General features: G+C 49.2%; 1 protein-coding gene across 1 annotated transcript in view; it reads right to left on the bottom strand.

Moving 5' to 3' along the window:
* Positions 1–13,749, bottom strand: part of COL23A1 (collagen type XXIII alpha 1 chain) — a 169,619-nt gene that overhangs the window by 40,270 nt on the left and 115,600 nt on the right. Inside the window, exons 4-5 of the mRNA XM_072023577.1 lie at positions 8,274–8,281; positions 4,709–4,735 (exon numbers count right to left, since the gene is read on the bottom strand). Coding sequence (XP_071879678.1) covers positions 4,709–4,735; positions 8,274–8,281 — 35 coding nt within the window. The remainder of the gene's footprint in view (positions 1–4,708; positions 4,736–8,273; positions 8,282–13,749) is intronic.

Raw genomic sequence — 13,749 nt, forward strand, 5'->3', positions numbered from 1 at the left:
GTATAAAGTAGGAGACAACTCTGTTTCATATCACAATTTTTCTGCAAAGCCTATTCCCAGCTCTGCTTTTTATTAATGAAGACATGCACATGAAGTAATTCGCCTCATTAATCAACTTCGTTCCTTTGGTTTCTTCCCACTTGAAGTGACAACTCTCCACTCGGGATGTCACGTTTGGATGCCGGCGTGGAGACCGGCTCTGGGAGAGACGAGTTAGAGGCAGATGAAACTCTTCAGAGACTTGGGCTCCAGAAGGCCTCTCTGGTGGATGGGAAGAGGGAAGGAAACGGTGTCTGGTGAGCAGCAAATGCAACAGCTCACTGGGGAAGAGGAGAAATAGCATGCTGGAGGAGAGCTGAGCGGTTTGAAGGCAAAGAGAAACCATCCCTGAGTGGGACAGGGGAGCAAGACAAGGGCAGGCAGCTGAAGGCACCACCCAGCCCCTGCTTGTTCCCTCCATGGATTATTTGGTTCCAGTAAGCGGCTACGCAATGGGAAGATCCGCCTGCACCAAAAGGTCAGCTGGAAAGCCTCCTTCCAGTACAGCTCTTCCATCTGGTCCTCATTTTTCTGTTTTCCATCCTCCCCAGATGTGGCTGTCCGCGCCGCTAACGTAAGCAGCCGAGAGCACCCCTGTGCCAGCCCTCTGCAAAGCCGGCCCCTCTGCTCCTCCACAGCTCTGAGCAGCAGCGTCCCCATTGTGCCGAGCCCGCAGCACAGCCAGGTGAGCTGCTCGGCCACGCGGGTCCCTTCTTGGCCACCGAATCATGGGCGGTGTGGGGACAACACCGGCTCTGATGCTGCCACCCTCCTGCTCGCCCTAACCGCTGCTTCAGGGGGATCCTCGCCCCAGAAAGTGCAGCTCAGGGCAAGTCCTGGGAACAGCCCCAGCGCCTCGTTCTGCCCAGCAAGAAACACGTTTTGGTCATCACCTCGGCTGCACATCTGCTTTTCTTCTGCTCCAGCACAGCTGTGCAAAAAATCCAAATCCAACTCCAGGGCTGCACTTTGGTTTGGGGCTGGGCACTCTTTTGGCAAACACCGGGAGTGTCAGCCAAATTCTGCTCATCAATCTGATCCAAAGGCTGCTGTCAGCTCTTCAGAACACTGGCGAGGGGAGCGCCAGAGCGAAACAATGAAGCTAGAGCAGCGGTAGCTGGTGTCCTGCCCGCGGCCACGTTCAGCAATGCTTCCAGGGCAGCAGGGAAACCACAGCACCCACTTGTGCCCGCTCACAGTACGCACAGAGGGGACAAGCAGAGCCCCAGCGCCGTCCCCACGGCTGATGGAAGGTCCCTGAGCAGGGTGCCCGTGGACACAGCGATGCCCCATTCATAAAATGGTGCTGGTCCATCCACAGTCCCTCGTGGTGACACCGGGCAGCTCACCTTGCATCCCTGCACCCGCTGCAACTCCTAACCCAGGCCTCGCAGCACTGCCTGCTTAGGGCCAACCTGCACACAAAGCGCTGTGTATTTTCGGCAGGGCAGCAGTGGCACTGCTCTGGTCCCGCGTTTCTTGAAGCCTGGATAGAAAATGGCTCATTGGGATCTCACGTACACAAACGCCCACCGTGCTGCAACCACTGGCTACATTTTGAAGAAGCAGCAGCTTCATCGTGTGCGCTCAGGACCTTCTGAACAGAGATGCTTGAGACTTCATCCTCCCCATGTCACCCTTTTATCCCAAACACGGTGGCAGGTTCCTTCCTTCCCTGTGAACACATCAGAGGTGGGACAGTGCAGCCTCCACTGTGTTGTGCAGCCTAGAGCAGACTTTATCACATGAGGTTTGCAAAGAAATAAATTAATCATCCGAGTTATTAAGAATGATATCCCGTCCCTCTTCATCCAAAATTTGCAGGTGAACATCCCAGAAAGCCCTGGAAGCAGGGACTGTGCTGCAGCAGGCGGTCCAGCCCCAGCAATGTCCTACACGTGGCCATAGGTGACGATGGCATCCAGCACAGGAGAGTGAGATGGGAAGCAAACACCGGGACCAGAGAGACAAAAAGACCCCCGTGCCCTCCATGCAGCTGCACCAATACTGCTCAAAGGCTTCTCCTGACCAGGGTCGTGCCTGGCCAAGGAGCCCCAGCTCACTGGGAGAAACCACCTGAGCTGCTGCACTTAAAGCCCGTAACTGCAGAGGGCTCCTGCTCCGTTTCCACTTCATTCACTTGATCCTGATACTCGAAACCAGGAGGGATTTTGAGCAAGGCTTGTTATTGTTGGCACGTGCTTAACTGTTGAGCACAGGTCTAAAAGCCCAGCTGGATCAAAAGACCTGCTCAAACCAGCTAAGAGCCAACCTGCTCTCCCTGCTGCTGCGGTAGCTGAGCACCTTCTGGGCTTCACACGTCGATGCTCTGAACCCTGCAGATCTGAGCAGGGCAGGGAGCTGAGAGAAGGCAGAATCACAGCTTCCAGAAAAGGAACAGAAAGACTCCCAGCACAATCCTCAGCATCCTCTAAGCATTTGGTACAGCGGAGACACACGTACAGCAGCACAAGTTCGTGCCTTGCCACCAGTCATCAAAAATGTTCACTTTCCCCTAACCTGCCCCAATATCAGAGTTCACAGTAAACTAATCCCCACAGTCTTTGTCCTCCTGTCAAATTTGGCTGAAACAGGGGGAGAAAGGGAGAAGACAGCCCTTGGTCCATAGGAAGCTACACTAGCCATGTTGTGATCCATGTTCAATGGGATTTCAAAACTGAGATGAACAAGACTGGAAAAAATCAACAAACCCAGATCTGCCACTGCAGGAATAGTAGGGCAAGCCGTAACCCTAAAAATAGAAACCAGTTCTCTGGGGTTTATAAAATAATAACAAACCTACAGAGCTCATAAAATAGAAATTGTTTCTGCAGTAAAGTTTAATTTTAGGGCCCATACTCCCCCCCCCCCCCCCCTTCTGATGTTAACTATCAGAAGATTAAAAGCATCTTATGAATGCTATTTTGTCTTCGGGCCTGTCTCTAGAGCTCTGATTCACTTCATCCGAGTAAAGCTTCCATTATTTTCAACTCGCTTAAACACCAGCAGCTCACAAAGAAAATCAAAGCGCTGCTACCCAGGAGGTGGAAGCGTTACCACATCCATCTCTGCTCCCAAACACCATTCCATTTCCACTTCGCTTCTGCATTTGCTCACAGTTCAAGTTTTACGCAATTTTGGTAAGGAACCGCAGCAAGCACGGAAGGAGGGGAATTTTTAGAGATGATCAGGAAATGCGTGCAACAAGGCACAAGATCCCTGCGCTCGCTCACAGCCCTGCATTGAGGTTTGCCACATGAGAGACACCTCCAGGCGTGCCAGTGCCCAGCTCCAGCCCAGGCAGCGCCCACCCACACGCGGTGCTCTCCCACGAGGACATCCCACCACGAGCATCACCCCTGCAGCACAAGCTGGGCTTTGAGCTCTGCTCACCCCCTCCGCCAGCCCTGACCTCTTTAACGGAGGTAACCACAGCTGGATGAGGACCAAATCCATCTGCTGGATTTTTACCTGCTCAGAGTTTGTTTGATCAGCCTGAAGGGAACTAATTAAATCAGTTTGACTAAGCAACTGGATGTAATAAAGGCTCTCCATATGCTTGTGCTGAATTAGGCTCTGAAGTCTGCTTTGTGCTGAGTTTCGCCCTTCAGGTATATGTATGGCTTTGGAAATGCAATTATTATCACCTCCTTATTAGACAAAGCTACTTAGCGCAGCCACAGGCACGTAGCTGCAGTAACTCACTGGTTGCTGGGCTGGGCTCACACGGTTCTGCAAAGCCAGGAATAAAACCAGCCTCTGAGCCTGTCTGGACTGCAGGTCCCAGGGAGCAAGGAGAGAGGAGGTGGATGAACAATCTTGGCAATGTTAAAGCTGTTTTCCCAGTGCAGGTGTGGCAGCAGAGCTGGAGGTCACTGTGAGCCCTCAGCACCATCCAGGAGAGCGGGGGCTACCCAGCAGGACAGGCTGGGGTGCGTGTTTTGTCCTAGGGGAAAACTGCTCTCTCATCTCAGCATTTCTGATTTTCAGAGCTCCACAAGCAAACCCCAGGCACAAGCTTTGCTGGACTATCACCAACACAGAGATGAAGGGGGCAAACCTACCTCCGGTCAAGGGCGCTGCTCACCCATCAGTGGTTAGCCACATCCTGCAAGAGCAGGAAGCCACCCTAAAACTGCTATTAAACAGGCTGATTGAAGCAAGGTCTCCCCACTTAAACTCAGCTCCCTGCAAGCTGCTTGTGCGTTTCTCAGCCCTCCTTGCTCTGCCAAGGTCCCACGGGCACGGTGAGCCCCCTGATGCGGGCTGGTGCTGCTGGGGGAGACGGAGCCCCATGTCCCCACCTTCCCAACCTCTGTGTGGCTTCTCCTACGGCCCTTTACGCCAAGCTGATTCTCTCACAAGCAATCAGTGGGGACTCAACCTACTGAAAAATTCATCTGAAATGCATCACTGCTGAAAAACCATGAAATACCATGAAGGAGTTCAAGCCTTCCACCCATATAACCATTACTGGAGAATATCGCATTGCTTACTGAGTTTTAGGGCTGAACCTCTCAAAAGGCTTTCACTGATGGAAAGGGAGGAAAGAAGGAAAAAAAAAAAAAGAACAAGACACGCAAAGAAAATCAAGTGTCATAGAAAAGGCACATAGGATCACAGAGCGTGGATTAAAAGAGAATAAAAATAAAAGGAATAGCAGAGTTACCGGATAACCATCGCGTCCTGACTGCCCCTGTGGTGGGGAACAAGCGAGACAAGAAGTCAGTCAATGCAAAGTCAGACAGCACATCGGCTGGGCTCATCAGCTCCCCAGCTGGCCCCAGGGCTGAACTCCCTCCAGAGGGACCTCTCAGGGCAGTTTTCCTCTCAAAAAGGTCACGCCTACAGCCCATTTCCCCAAATTTTGACCTTGCGCTTCACTTTGGCTACTTACCGAAGGTTTCACCGACTCGCACCCAACCCTGCTGCCCCAGCAATCGGCCAGATCCTGGCCGTGCACCCACAGCCCCTGTCCCACACGCTGGGGAGAGGTTTCACTGCTGACTGCAGCACCTGGCCCAGCGCAGGTTTCCCCCTCTCAGACCCATTCATTTCCTCGAGGAGGCGGCTCTCCCAGCTAACCCTCACTTCTGTTTGCAATGAGGCAGAAAGAAGAGGATGCTATGGGGAGAGACCTTAAATCATTAACACCTGCAAGACCAGCAGAGAAAAACACAACCCACCCAAGGTATTTCACCTTTTCTTCTCCCCTCAGAGGGTTCCCAAAGGCATTTACAGCTCGAGCTGCTGTAAATACACCGCGAGCTGCGCTGGCGGCACTGCACGGGGCTGCAGAAGAGCCTGCTGCAAGCCAGACGTAAGGCAGATATCCGGGAAGGAGCTGTTAAGCATTAGCTGGTACACAAGTAGGCAGTAAAGCCTGTGTCTGGTACAGCAGTGTCATATGCTACTATAAACACAGGTTATGTCAGCATGCTGCGGGGAGATTCATCCATTTCTTACGGCACGAGCAGCCCTGGCAGCTGGCTCCTACGCAGGGTGGTTCTCGCTTCTTGCTAAGCGCCCCGAAGCTTTGAATGCCTCCTGCAGCATTATTGATTCATCCAGAAACAACACTGACTTCAACAACCACCTATTTAACAAATTACAGTCTTGGGATAAAAAGTAGAGTGAGATTTTTATGGAGACGTATGGCACTGGAGCGCACACGCAAATAGGAAACACTTGTAACTCTCTCGCTGGTGAGCTCCCCAGTCAGCATGCTAATACATAAAGTGTCTGTTAATATCTGGGACTGTAAATGTTTAATTACGCTGTGTGGTAAGCCTATCCTTCAATTGTAGAAGTTTCCTACCCAGCATGTGATTTTAATACCCTCGGAAACAGAGGTTTTATAGCACATCGCAGCAGAATACCCCTCGCTCACAGACAGGATGATCAATCATCCACCAGCCACAAATCCTGCACCACAAATTCTAATAATTTCATATACACAACTAGCTTATGACAGCCAAAATGAAATACCAGAACAACTGCTACCAGGGAACAACGGAATTGAGGATACAGTTTTAGCAGAGTGTGATGCCGTACATGTAAGATGTAATCAACTCCTTATGGCCAAAATCAAGAAACAGAAGAAACTAATAGAGTTAAATGCAGTACTGTTGAAATAAAATAATATTGTGGTTCTGTGGGTTCTAGGACTTTTATTATATATTATGTTTAAAGAAGTCCCTGGCACATGCTACTTAAACTAAAAATGCAGGATTATTATTATTTTTGTAAATGAACTGAACCAGGAGTTGTCTCTTAAAGGGCAAGGGGAGAGAAAAATGTCTTGTTTGTGTTAAATCTCCCCTGCGCTCCCTTTGCAATTCAATCGTGCCGTGGGAACCAGGAAACGAAACCAAGGAGAGACAAAGAAAAATGAGGAGCGCGCCATATGCTGCCTACGCTGCGTACACCAGGAGTGAGCAGAGCACACGTGAAGAAGCGTAACACAGTTGGCCGTGTGTGGGCTGATAACAGCCCCTGATAACAGCAGGAGCAGAGCTGAAATGGTTAAATAAACCCCTTTTAAATAGCCAAAGTACTTTATGGGAAAAAGGCCCCATGAAGATGCATATATCTGGATTTCAATAGCCTATATCCTCTTCATTCGTAACCTGCCACTGAGCAAGAAATTAAAAATATTTTTCAAATTAAGTCAAATTGCATGAGTTGCAGAGAGGAATGACACCGTCACCCCACAGAAGCAACACAGGGCCCAGCCCCGACACCCGAAATGCCCCCAGCAGCAGGACTGTGCCCGGTTCCCCTTCGGATGCTGCTCGCCCCGTGAATGCCCCCGCAACCAACATTTCACAAACCCACGGAGTCATTTTTATTGTGTGGGTAGAGAGGCCCTGTTGCAGTTTTTAATTATGGAATATTTACAGGAAAATTAATTCATTGACAGGCTGAGTTTTGGAACACAAACTAACAGGGAAAATTCGTTTGTTTGTGTTTCTCGAGCCAGTCAGTATCTTGGATTTATTGCTGGTGCTGGGCACAACTTTTAGTGCAAATGTGTTCAGATCTCAAAGAACGGTCAAGCCCAAGCCATTAAGTCTTAAATTTTCCTGATTTGCTTCTTCAAAACCTGGCCAAATAATAATTTAGCTCAACTCCCTCTTTGGGCTAAAAAAAATAAACTTGAAATAGAAGCAAAATTTCCAAGGGCTAAGAGCCATGAACTGACCCCACCGGTGGCGGCGTCCATCCCAGGAGAAGCACAGCCATGGCGCTGTGACAGCCCCCGTGCTCCACACGCATTTCCCTGTCAGCTTTTGGCCTCTAAACAGACGTACAGAGCTGGAAATTAATTAGCCCAGGAATAGTCAGCAATTTTTTTTTTTTCCTGAAACGATCCCGTTTTAACCCAGTGAGGTTCTGTAAGAAGAGTGACCTGAAGAAACATCTCTGTTAATGCAACAGTGAACAAGGAAACATGCAGCTGCCAACAGCCTGCACCTCTCCTCCTCCTCCAGCTTTGGGGGAAGAAAGGTAGAAGGAAAACAGAAGCACCTAACACCCATAAATTCTCTTTAAAAATCCCTCAGCAGCTCGGAGGGCCCAAGCGAAACGCTGTATTCTCGCTCCAAGAGCAGCGGGAGAACATCGGATTTGGATGTGGTGGTGGCACAGCGAAAGGCATGTCTGAACATTTGGAAGGAGGAGTTGACACATTTTCAACTATTACCCCTTCAAACAACAAATTCCCCATAAATTTTCTGGTCGCACTGGGAGGAATGCTCGTTACTCTCCCCAAGACTTCAAAGAGAAGCAAGCGAGCTACGTCGTTCCCTCCAGCCCCCTTTGCGAGCCTACCAAACCCGTATTAAGCGATGGAAACGCAGCAGATAAGAAAAGCAAGACAGAGCTTTAGGACTAAAAATCCCACCAAAACGTTAAAATATTAGTATAGCACTCATTCAGCTAAATGGAAGCTGAGTAAAGACACTCTACAGGGAAAACTCTTTTTACTGAATATTTGCTTGGTTTAAAATTACTGGAAGTCCCTGAGGGCAGCAAGTTAAACATTTAAAAACTCCCCCCACACCATTTGTCTACAATTGTGAAAAAAATACAGCAGCATCTGGTACCAATTGTGCTTCCAGACACACCTCTACCAAAAAATGCTGTGCTTTTGCAACGACACAGAAAGGAAGGGGAGGGGGAAGGGGCAGCCTTAACTTTGTTGATCCAACAGTAAAATCCACGATACTTACTGCAGGTCCTGGAAAACAAAAAGAAAAACAAAGAAAAGAGTCACTTAAATATGAAGTATAATCTACAAAAAAGCACATAACAGGGGAAATACCGGGAAGTCGCAGTACTTCTGGGTTCAGTCCCAACAAGATGACTTTCTGGACGCGCTCAACGCCACCCGCCCGTTCCCGTGCGGGACCGTCTCACCCGCTGGTGGCAAGTCAGAGCTTACAGCAGCCATAAGACCCCATTCCTACCCCGTTCCCCGTTCCTGTACCCTTTTCCCCGTGTGACTCCCTTTTCTGCCCCATGTGAGGCCCTGGACACATCACGAGGCATCGCTTGCATTCAGTGCCCACAGCACCATGCGCAACCACACAGCACCGGGCAAGGATGTTGCCACAGCTGCCGTCGAGGTAAGAGTGATGCACAGACCCCAAATGTCACTGTCATTCAGTCCCCTGACCTCAAAACACGTCACAACACCAAGATCCTGAATGTGCTGGTTGCTCTGTGCATCCTGCTTCGGGGCTTTGCCATACTTGGAGCCAGCTGAGCGGCTGATGCACGATGCCTTAAATCCAGGAGGAAAAAAAACACCTTCTACAGTAAGTTTTCATGCACCAGTATCACAGCCTGAAGCTGTGGTTAGCAGCAGTTAATAAACAGTAATAAATAACCCAAAACTGCCTTCCCCTGCAGGGCAGGGGTCCCCGCCACGTGCCAGACTGATTCCTGCAGCTTTCCCAGCGTTTGCCCTGCTCGGCGCTACCCGGAGGTGCACGCTGAGCCCCCGCTCTAATGCAAGCCATGTTTCCCTCCTGTTTGTGAGGCATCCTAAAGCTCTCCGATTTGGGCTCCTTCATGCTCCATTTCCCGTCTGATCCAAACCAGAAACAAATCACAATTAAAAAAAAAAAAGAAAAAAAAATGTGGGAAAAATTAAAACAGAGCAAAAACGCCTTTCTTCGTCGCGTATTATTCTATAATATACACCAGGAAGCGTGTTTCGGGCTAACACATATTCAAGGTTTCTTAAGTTTGTTTAAAAAATCGTATGTTGAAAAGTTAAATAAGAAAAATCCCGAAAGGCTAAGAATTGAGACTGGGACCAAGGAACAACTGCCAGGAATCAGCCCAGTACCCCGTGTTCCTCGGCTTCCCATGGCCAGCTCTGCACGCAGCCAAGCACACGGGGGGCATGGAGAGGAGGCGACGACCTCCAGATCTGCCCCCTACCAGAGCCAGCCAAGTCTCAGTGCTAAAATTCACACGGGCCATTAGCATGCTTTCTTTGGTTTAATTTCTTGTGAATACAGAAGTCAATGGATCTCGGCCAATTTATTAACTGAGAATCATAAACCTGATTTATTAACTCCCTCATATGCCAAGCTACCCACAAAAGCCCCTTTGTAGAAAAGTAAAAACTAAGTCTCAAACAAGAATCGGCCAGGAAATTATTTTAATATGGGATTTCAATCAGCTACCAATTATAATCTCCGTGGAATTTGCTGCCTTTTTCCTTTTTCCAGCTACCGTTTTCTCCCAGTGCATGCAGGCAAACACTCCTTTAAAATGCAAGGCTCAGAGCTGAGGGCTCTCTGTAGATGCCAGGTGGGATGCTCCCCGGGGACACCTGGGGAGTTAGGCTCCTCTTTAGTGGCAGTCATGGCCAAGAAGTCTTCATTAAGGCATAAAGTGCAACCTCCTGAACCAAACTTTTTTCCTCTCTAAGAACAGCATCACGTGCTGGCTTGCCCAACGTGTTTGCTAAAAGCTCAGCCACAAGACCGCCGTCTCCCGTGGAAGCAAGTCAAGCGTTTTGCAAGGCAGCAGCAAACAGAAGTTCCTCGCATGCCAAGGGGCTGTCCCCGACCTGGCCGCCTCCTCGGCACAGGCACATTGCACAGGGCACGTGCTCTGTTCAGAGAAATTCGCCAGAATTCGCTGCTAATAATTCTGAGTAGAGCCAATATTTTTAAAGCCCTGAAGAATGAAACCAGTTATTATTAGAGTTGGAAACAGATTTTGTATATCTGAAATTTGATAACAAGTAAACTTGGGGGCTTAGTTCAGAAGGAATAGGAGGCAGACAAAATAGGTTGCATTGCATAAAATTTGGTCTATGATTGGTTTGCTGTAGCGAGGGAAACTTGCCACGCTTTTCCGTAATGCACAGCACACGTTGCTGCTGTGCTAGGGGCACCAGCTGGGATCTGAAACTGCCAGGGCACGGAGATGCCTGGATACACCAAAAGATTCCTCAGGAATCTGAACAGTTGCGCCAGAGGGAGGTGAAAATGGAAACTTTTACAGCTAAGTGACCCAGATTTGCTGCCTGATGGCCATTAACGTTACTCTGTATACCCAAACCTCACTAATGCCCACAGAATTATCTCCACAAAAACACGTGCTGCGTATTTATGTGCACAGCTACTGAGCCGGGATGCTGCGAGGGGAGCAACTCAGTCATGGACAAGGAGGAAAGGGACGACTGCCAGGTCAGACATCACGGATCAGTTTTGCAGCACGGGGAAGAAACTTCTGTCCCTTTCTGCTGGCCTCAGGATCTCCTGTCCGTGCCTCAGCGCGGGTGCAAGTCCTAGCAAAGAGGCGTGCTGCTGAGAGCAAATGTAGGACAGATGAGATTTTTCCTAATGCTCAGTAGAAGCCAAAGCACTCCTCCATCTACGATGGCATATGGACACGAACAATCATGGCAAAAGGCAGGGAGCAATGGAAATTCCCAAATAAATAGAAAGCTCTCTGTGATTTCCTCGCACGCACACATGCGCCGACTGAATAACAACTGCACGTTTACGGTTGTACAGTCGCATGGCCAAGAGGCTTGGAAGAGTCTTAATGGGTAAAATATGGGGCTTAAGTACGTGTAGGGCTGGGAGAGAAGTCATGTGTCTCTGCACAGAAACTGCTTTGCTCTCATTCCTTAAAAAGAGCTTTAGAGTCGCCCCTGTTCCAAACTGGGCTATTTCTGTAAACAGAAGAGATGTAACAGGATAATAAAAAAAAAATTACTTGGTACCAAAACCTTTTTAGAAGTTCAAGCTGAAGAAACAACTGCAGCGTGATGTAAATTTGGAAACAGAGTTGGGGCGGGGGGAGAAGGCCGTTTTATCCCTTTTCAAAATTTCAAAACCTTTTCCCTACAAGTGTTTCTGAAACAGAAAATTTCTGTAAACAAAACTCGCTGCCAGAGACAGCAGTTTTTGCTAAGTCAACACTTTCCAGTGCAGAAATACTTTGTCCAATGACGATAACCCTTCCAGGCCTACCCATATAGGCAATTTCTGTGCCTGAAACTGCCAACTGCCCTCACCGCGCTGTCAGTTTGGGAGGTTTATGTCCAGAATTAGATCTTGCTTCACGTGCTGGGAGTAGAGACCTACACGGAGACTTCACAGACTTCCCATGTCAGATGTTTCCTTCCTGGTTGTTCTGAAGGGACTTTGAGTTGTGGATCAAGCTGCCAGCCCCCAGTCCGGTTACACAGAGACCCGGACACGTAACCAGATTAAATCCCCAGATCCTGGATATGATTCATCCATCCTGCAGCCGTGCCCCAGTGTGGACCAACCTTTACAACCAGGGAATGCTGCTTGGCTGCAAGTTTTCAAGAGCTGGTGGGAATGGGCATGATGCTCCTGTACAGTGGTGCTGCCACGTTTTGACGGAGCTGGGGACATGCTGGAGCAGAGCAGGCACTGCCAGGGGCACGAGTGAGCTGCTCCAAGAGCCCCATGGCACCGGCTGGTCCATCGCCGGAGCCGCAGGGGAGATTCCCAGGGCCAGCTGCCTGCTCGAGTAAATAAAGCAGGTCAGATAGCACTGCCCGGCTCCATAACTCCAGGCTTTGTTTAGCTGCACTGACAGCCGCAGCAATGCTCCCCGACGTATCTGGGCTTCGTGTTTACGGTCAGCGAGGAGATGACAGCGGGGACGACCGTGCCGCCACAGGACACTCAGGTTCTCAGCCCTTTTTGAAGCCTGTGCAACCACACTGCCCTGTTTCAAAACAATCCAACTAGTTCAGCTTTATCTAGAATTAGCTTAAAGTTAGTCTTCAATCGTATTGTGTTTTTCTGTAGTAGAGTGGTTGTCTCAGTGTGATTTCAAGCTGACAAATTCTTAGCTTAGAGAAATGTAGAGCTGTTGGATTAATTTCCTGTATGATCTGAATCTATCCAAGCAGAGGAAAAATACAATTGAGAATTGTTTTAAATCAACAGGAGAGTGCGACTGAAAAGGGACAGGATGATCTGCTAATAGTTTCTCTGCTTGTTTATAAAAGATATAAATTGAAAGTTTCAATGTGAATCAGAAAAAGTTTTTCAACGTTACCATTTCAACAACTGTCAGAAAAAAAGAAATGCTGAAATGCTCCCTTTGGCAGGGCTGAAATGAGCACTGAGCCTTCTGGCACTTGAACAGCGTTTGTCTGGAGGCTGTTAGACCATAACCACGTCGGGTCCCTGGGGGTGGATGCTATCATGCTAGGCAAACAAAGTTTTATTCACGTTTATAAGCTGTAGCACAGGAACAAGAACCTGGTTTACGTGTGGTCAGCTTCTCCAACAAATATAGAAATATATATTCAGGCTTTCTGTGAAAACAAACAGCTGGCAGCTCAGCCAAAACCAATATCCAGAGGGAAGCCTGCTCTCTGCATCTCTACCCGCAGCAGAGCAGAGCAGTCCGCATGGACTGCATCAGGTGGGTTCAGCTGCTTTGCCCCACTGAGTGTTTGTGCACGAGTGTGGCTTGTGATGCACGGGGGTGTTTGCTGCTGCCAGCTGCCTGCTTCAGAAGCAAGCAGTTCAGATGGCTGCTGCTGCCACATGCCCTGTGGCTCTCCCTTCCCCAGTGATATCCTGCTCTCCTTGATTTGCCTTCGCAATTGTATAAAAATTCAGAAAAATACCAATTACTAACAACTTGTGCATCTTTATTACGTGACTTGTTTTCCTGCTTGTTTTTCTGCTTCTTCAGACGGATGCTCAGACAGCTGCAATGCGACATCAGACCTCCCTGGTGACAGCACACGGCAGCGAGCCTTCAGAGGTGGCACGACCCGATGACAGCATTGACCTGGTACGAATCGCTCTGCCTTCTGCATTTGCTTGGAGATTTTCAAGGTTGTATCAGCTCAGACAGCACTGAGGGCATGTGGGCATGCAGGAGCCAGTGGATCATCCAGCGTGGAGGTGGTTGGCATCTGTACGGAGCTGCTAGAATAGGGCTTGTGGGCACACTGCAGCATGAGAGGAGTGGCCCTTCAGAAGCTGTCGTGTGAAGCAGGGAGAAGGAGAGTGGAGGGCGAGGACGCACTCAAGCTCAGCACTGTGAGCACGATATCCGCCTCCCAGAATTGTATAAGGACTAGGAAGACACCTCGGAAAATGTTTGCATAAATACCTGTATATAAATATTCTAGATTCACCAGCAGACCTCACCACAGCTGCACGTTGTACTCCAATA

This window comes from Anas platyrhynchos, chromosome 14 (genome assembly GCF_047663525.1).
Source record: "Anas platyrhynchos isolate ZD024472 breed Pekin duck chromosome 14, IASCAAS_PekinDuck_T2T, whole genome shotgun sequence".
Classification (NCBI taxonomy): Eukaryota; Metazoa; Chordata; class Aves; order Anseriformes; family Anatidae; genus Anas; species Anas platyrhynchos.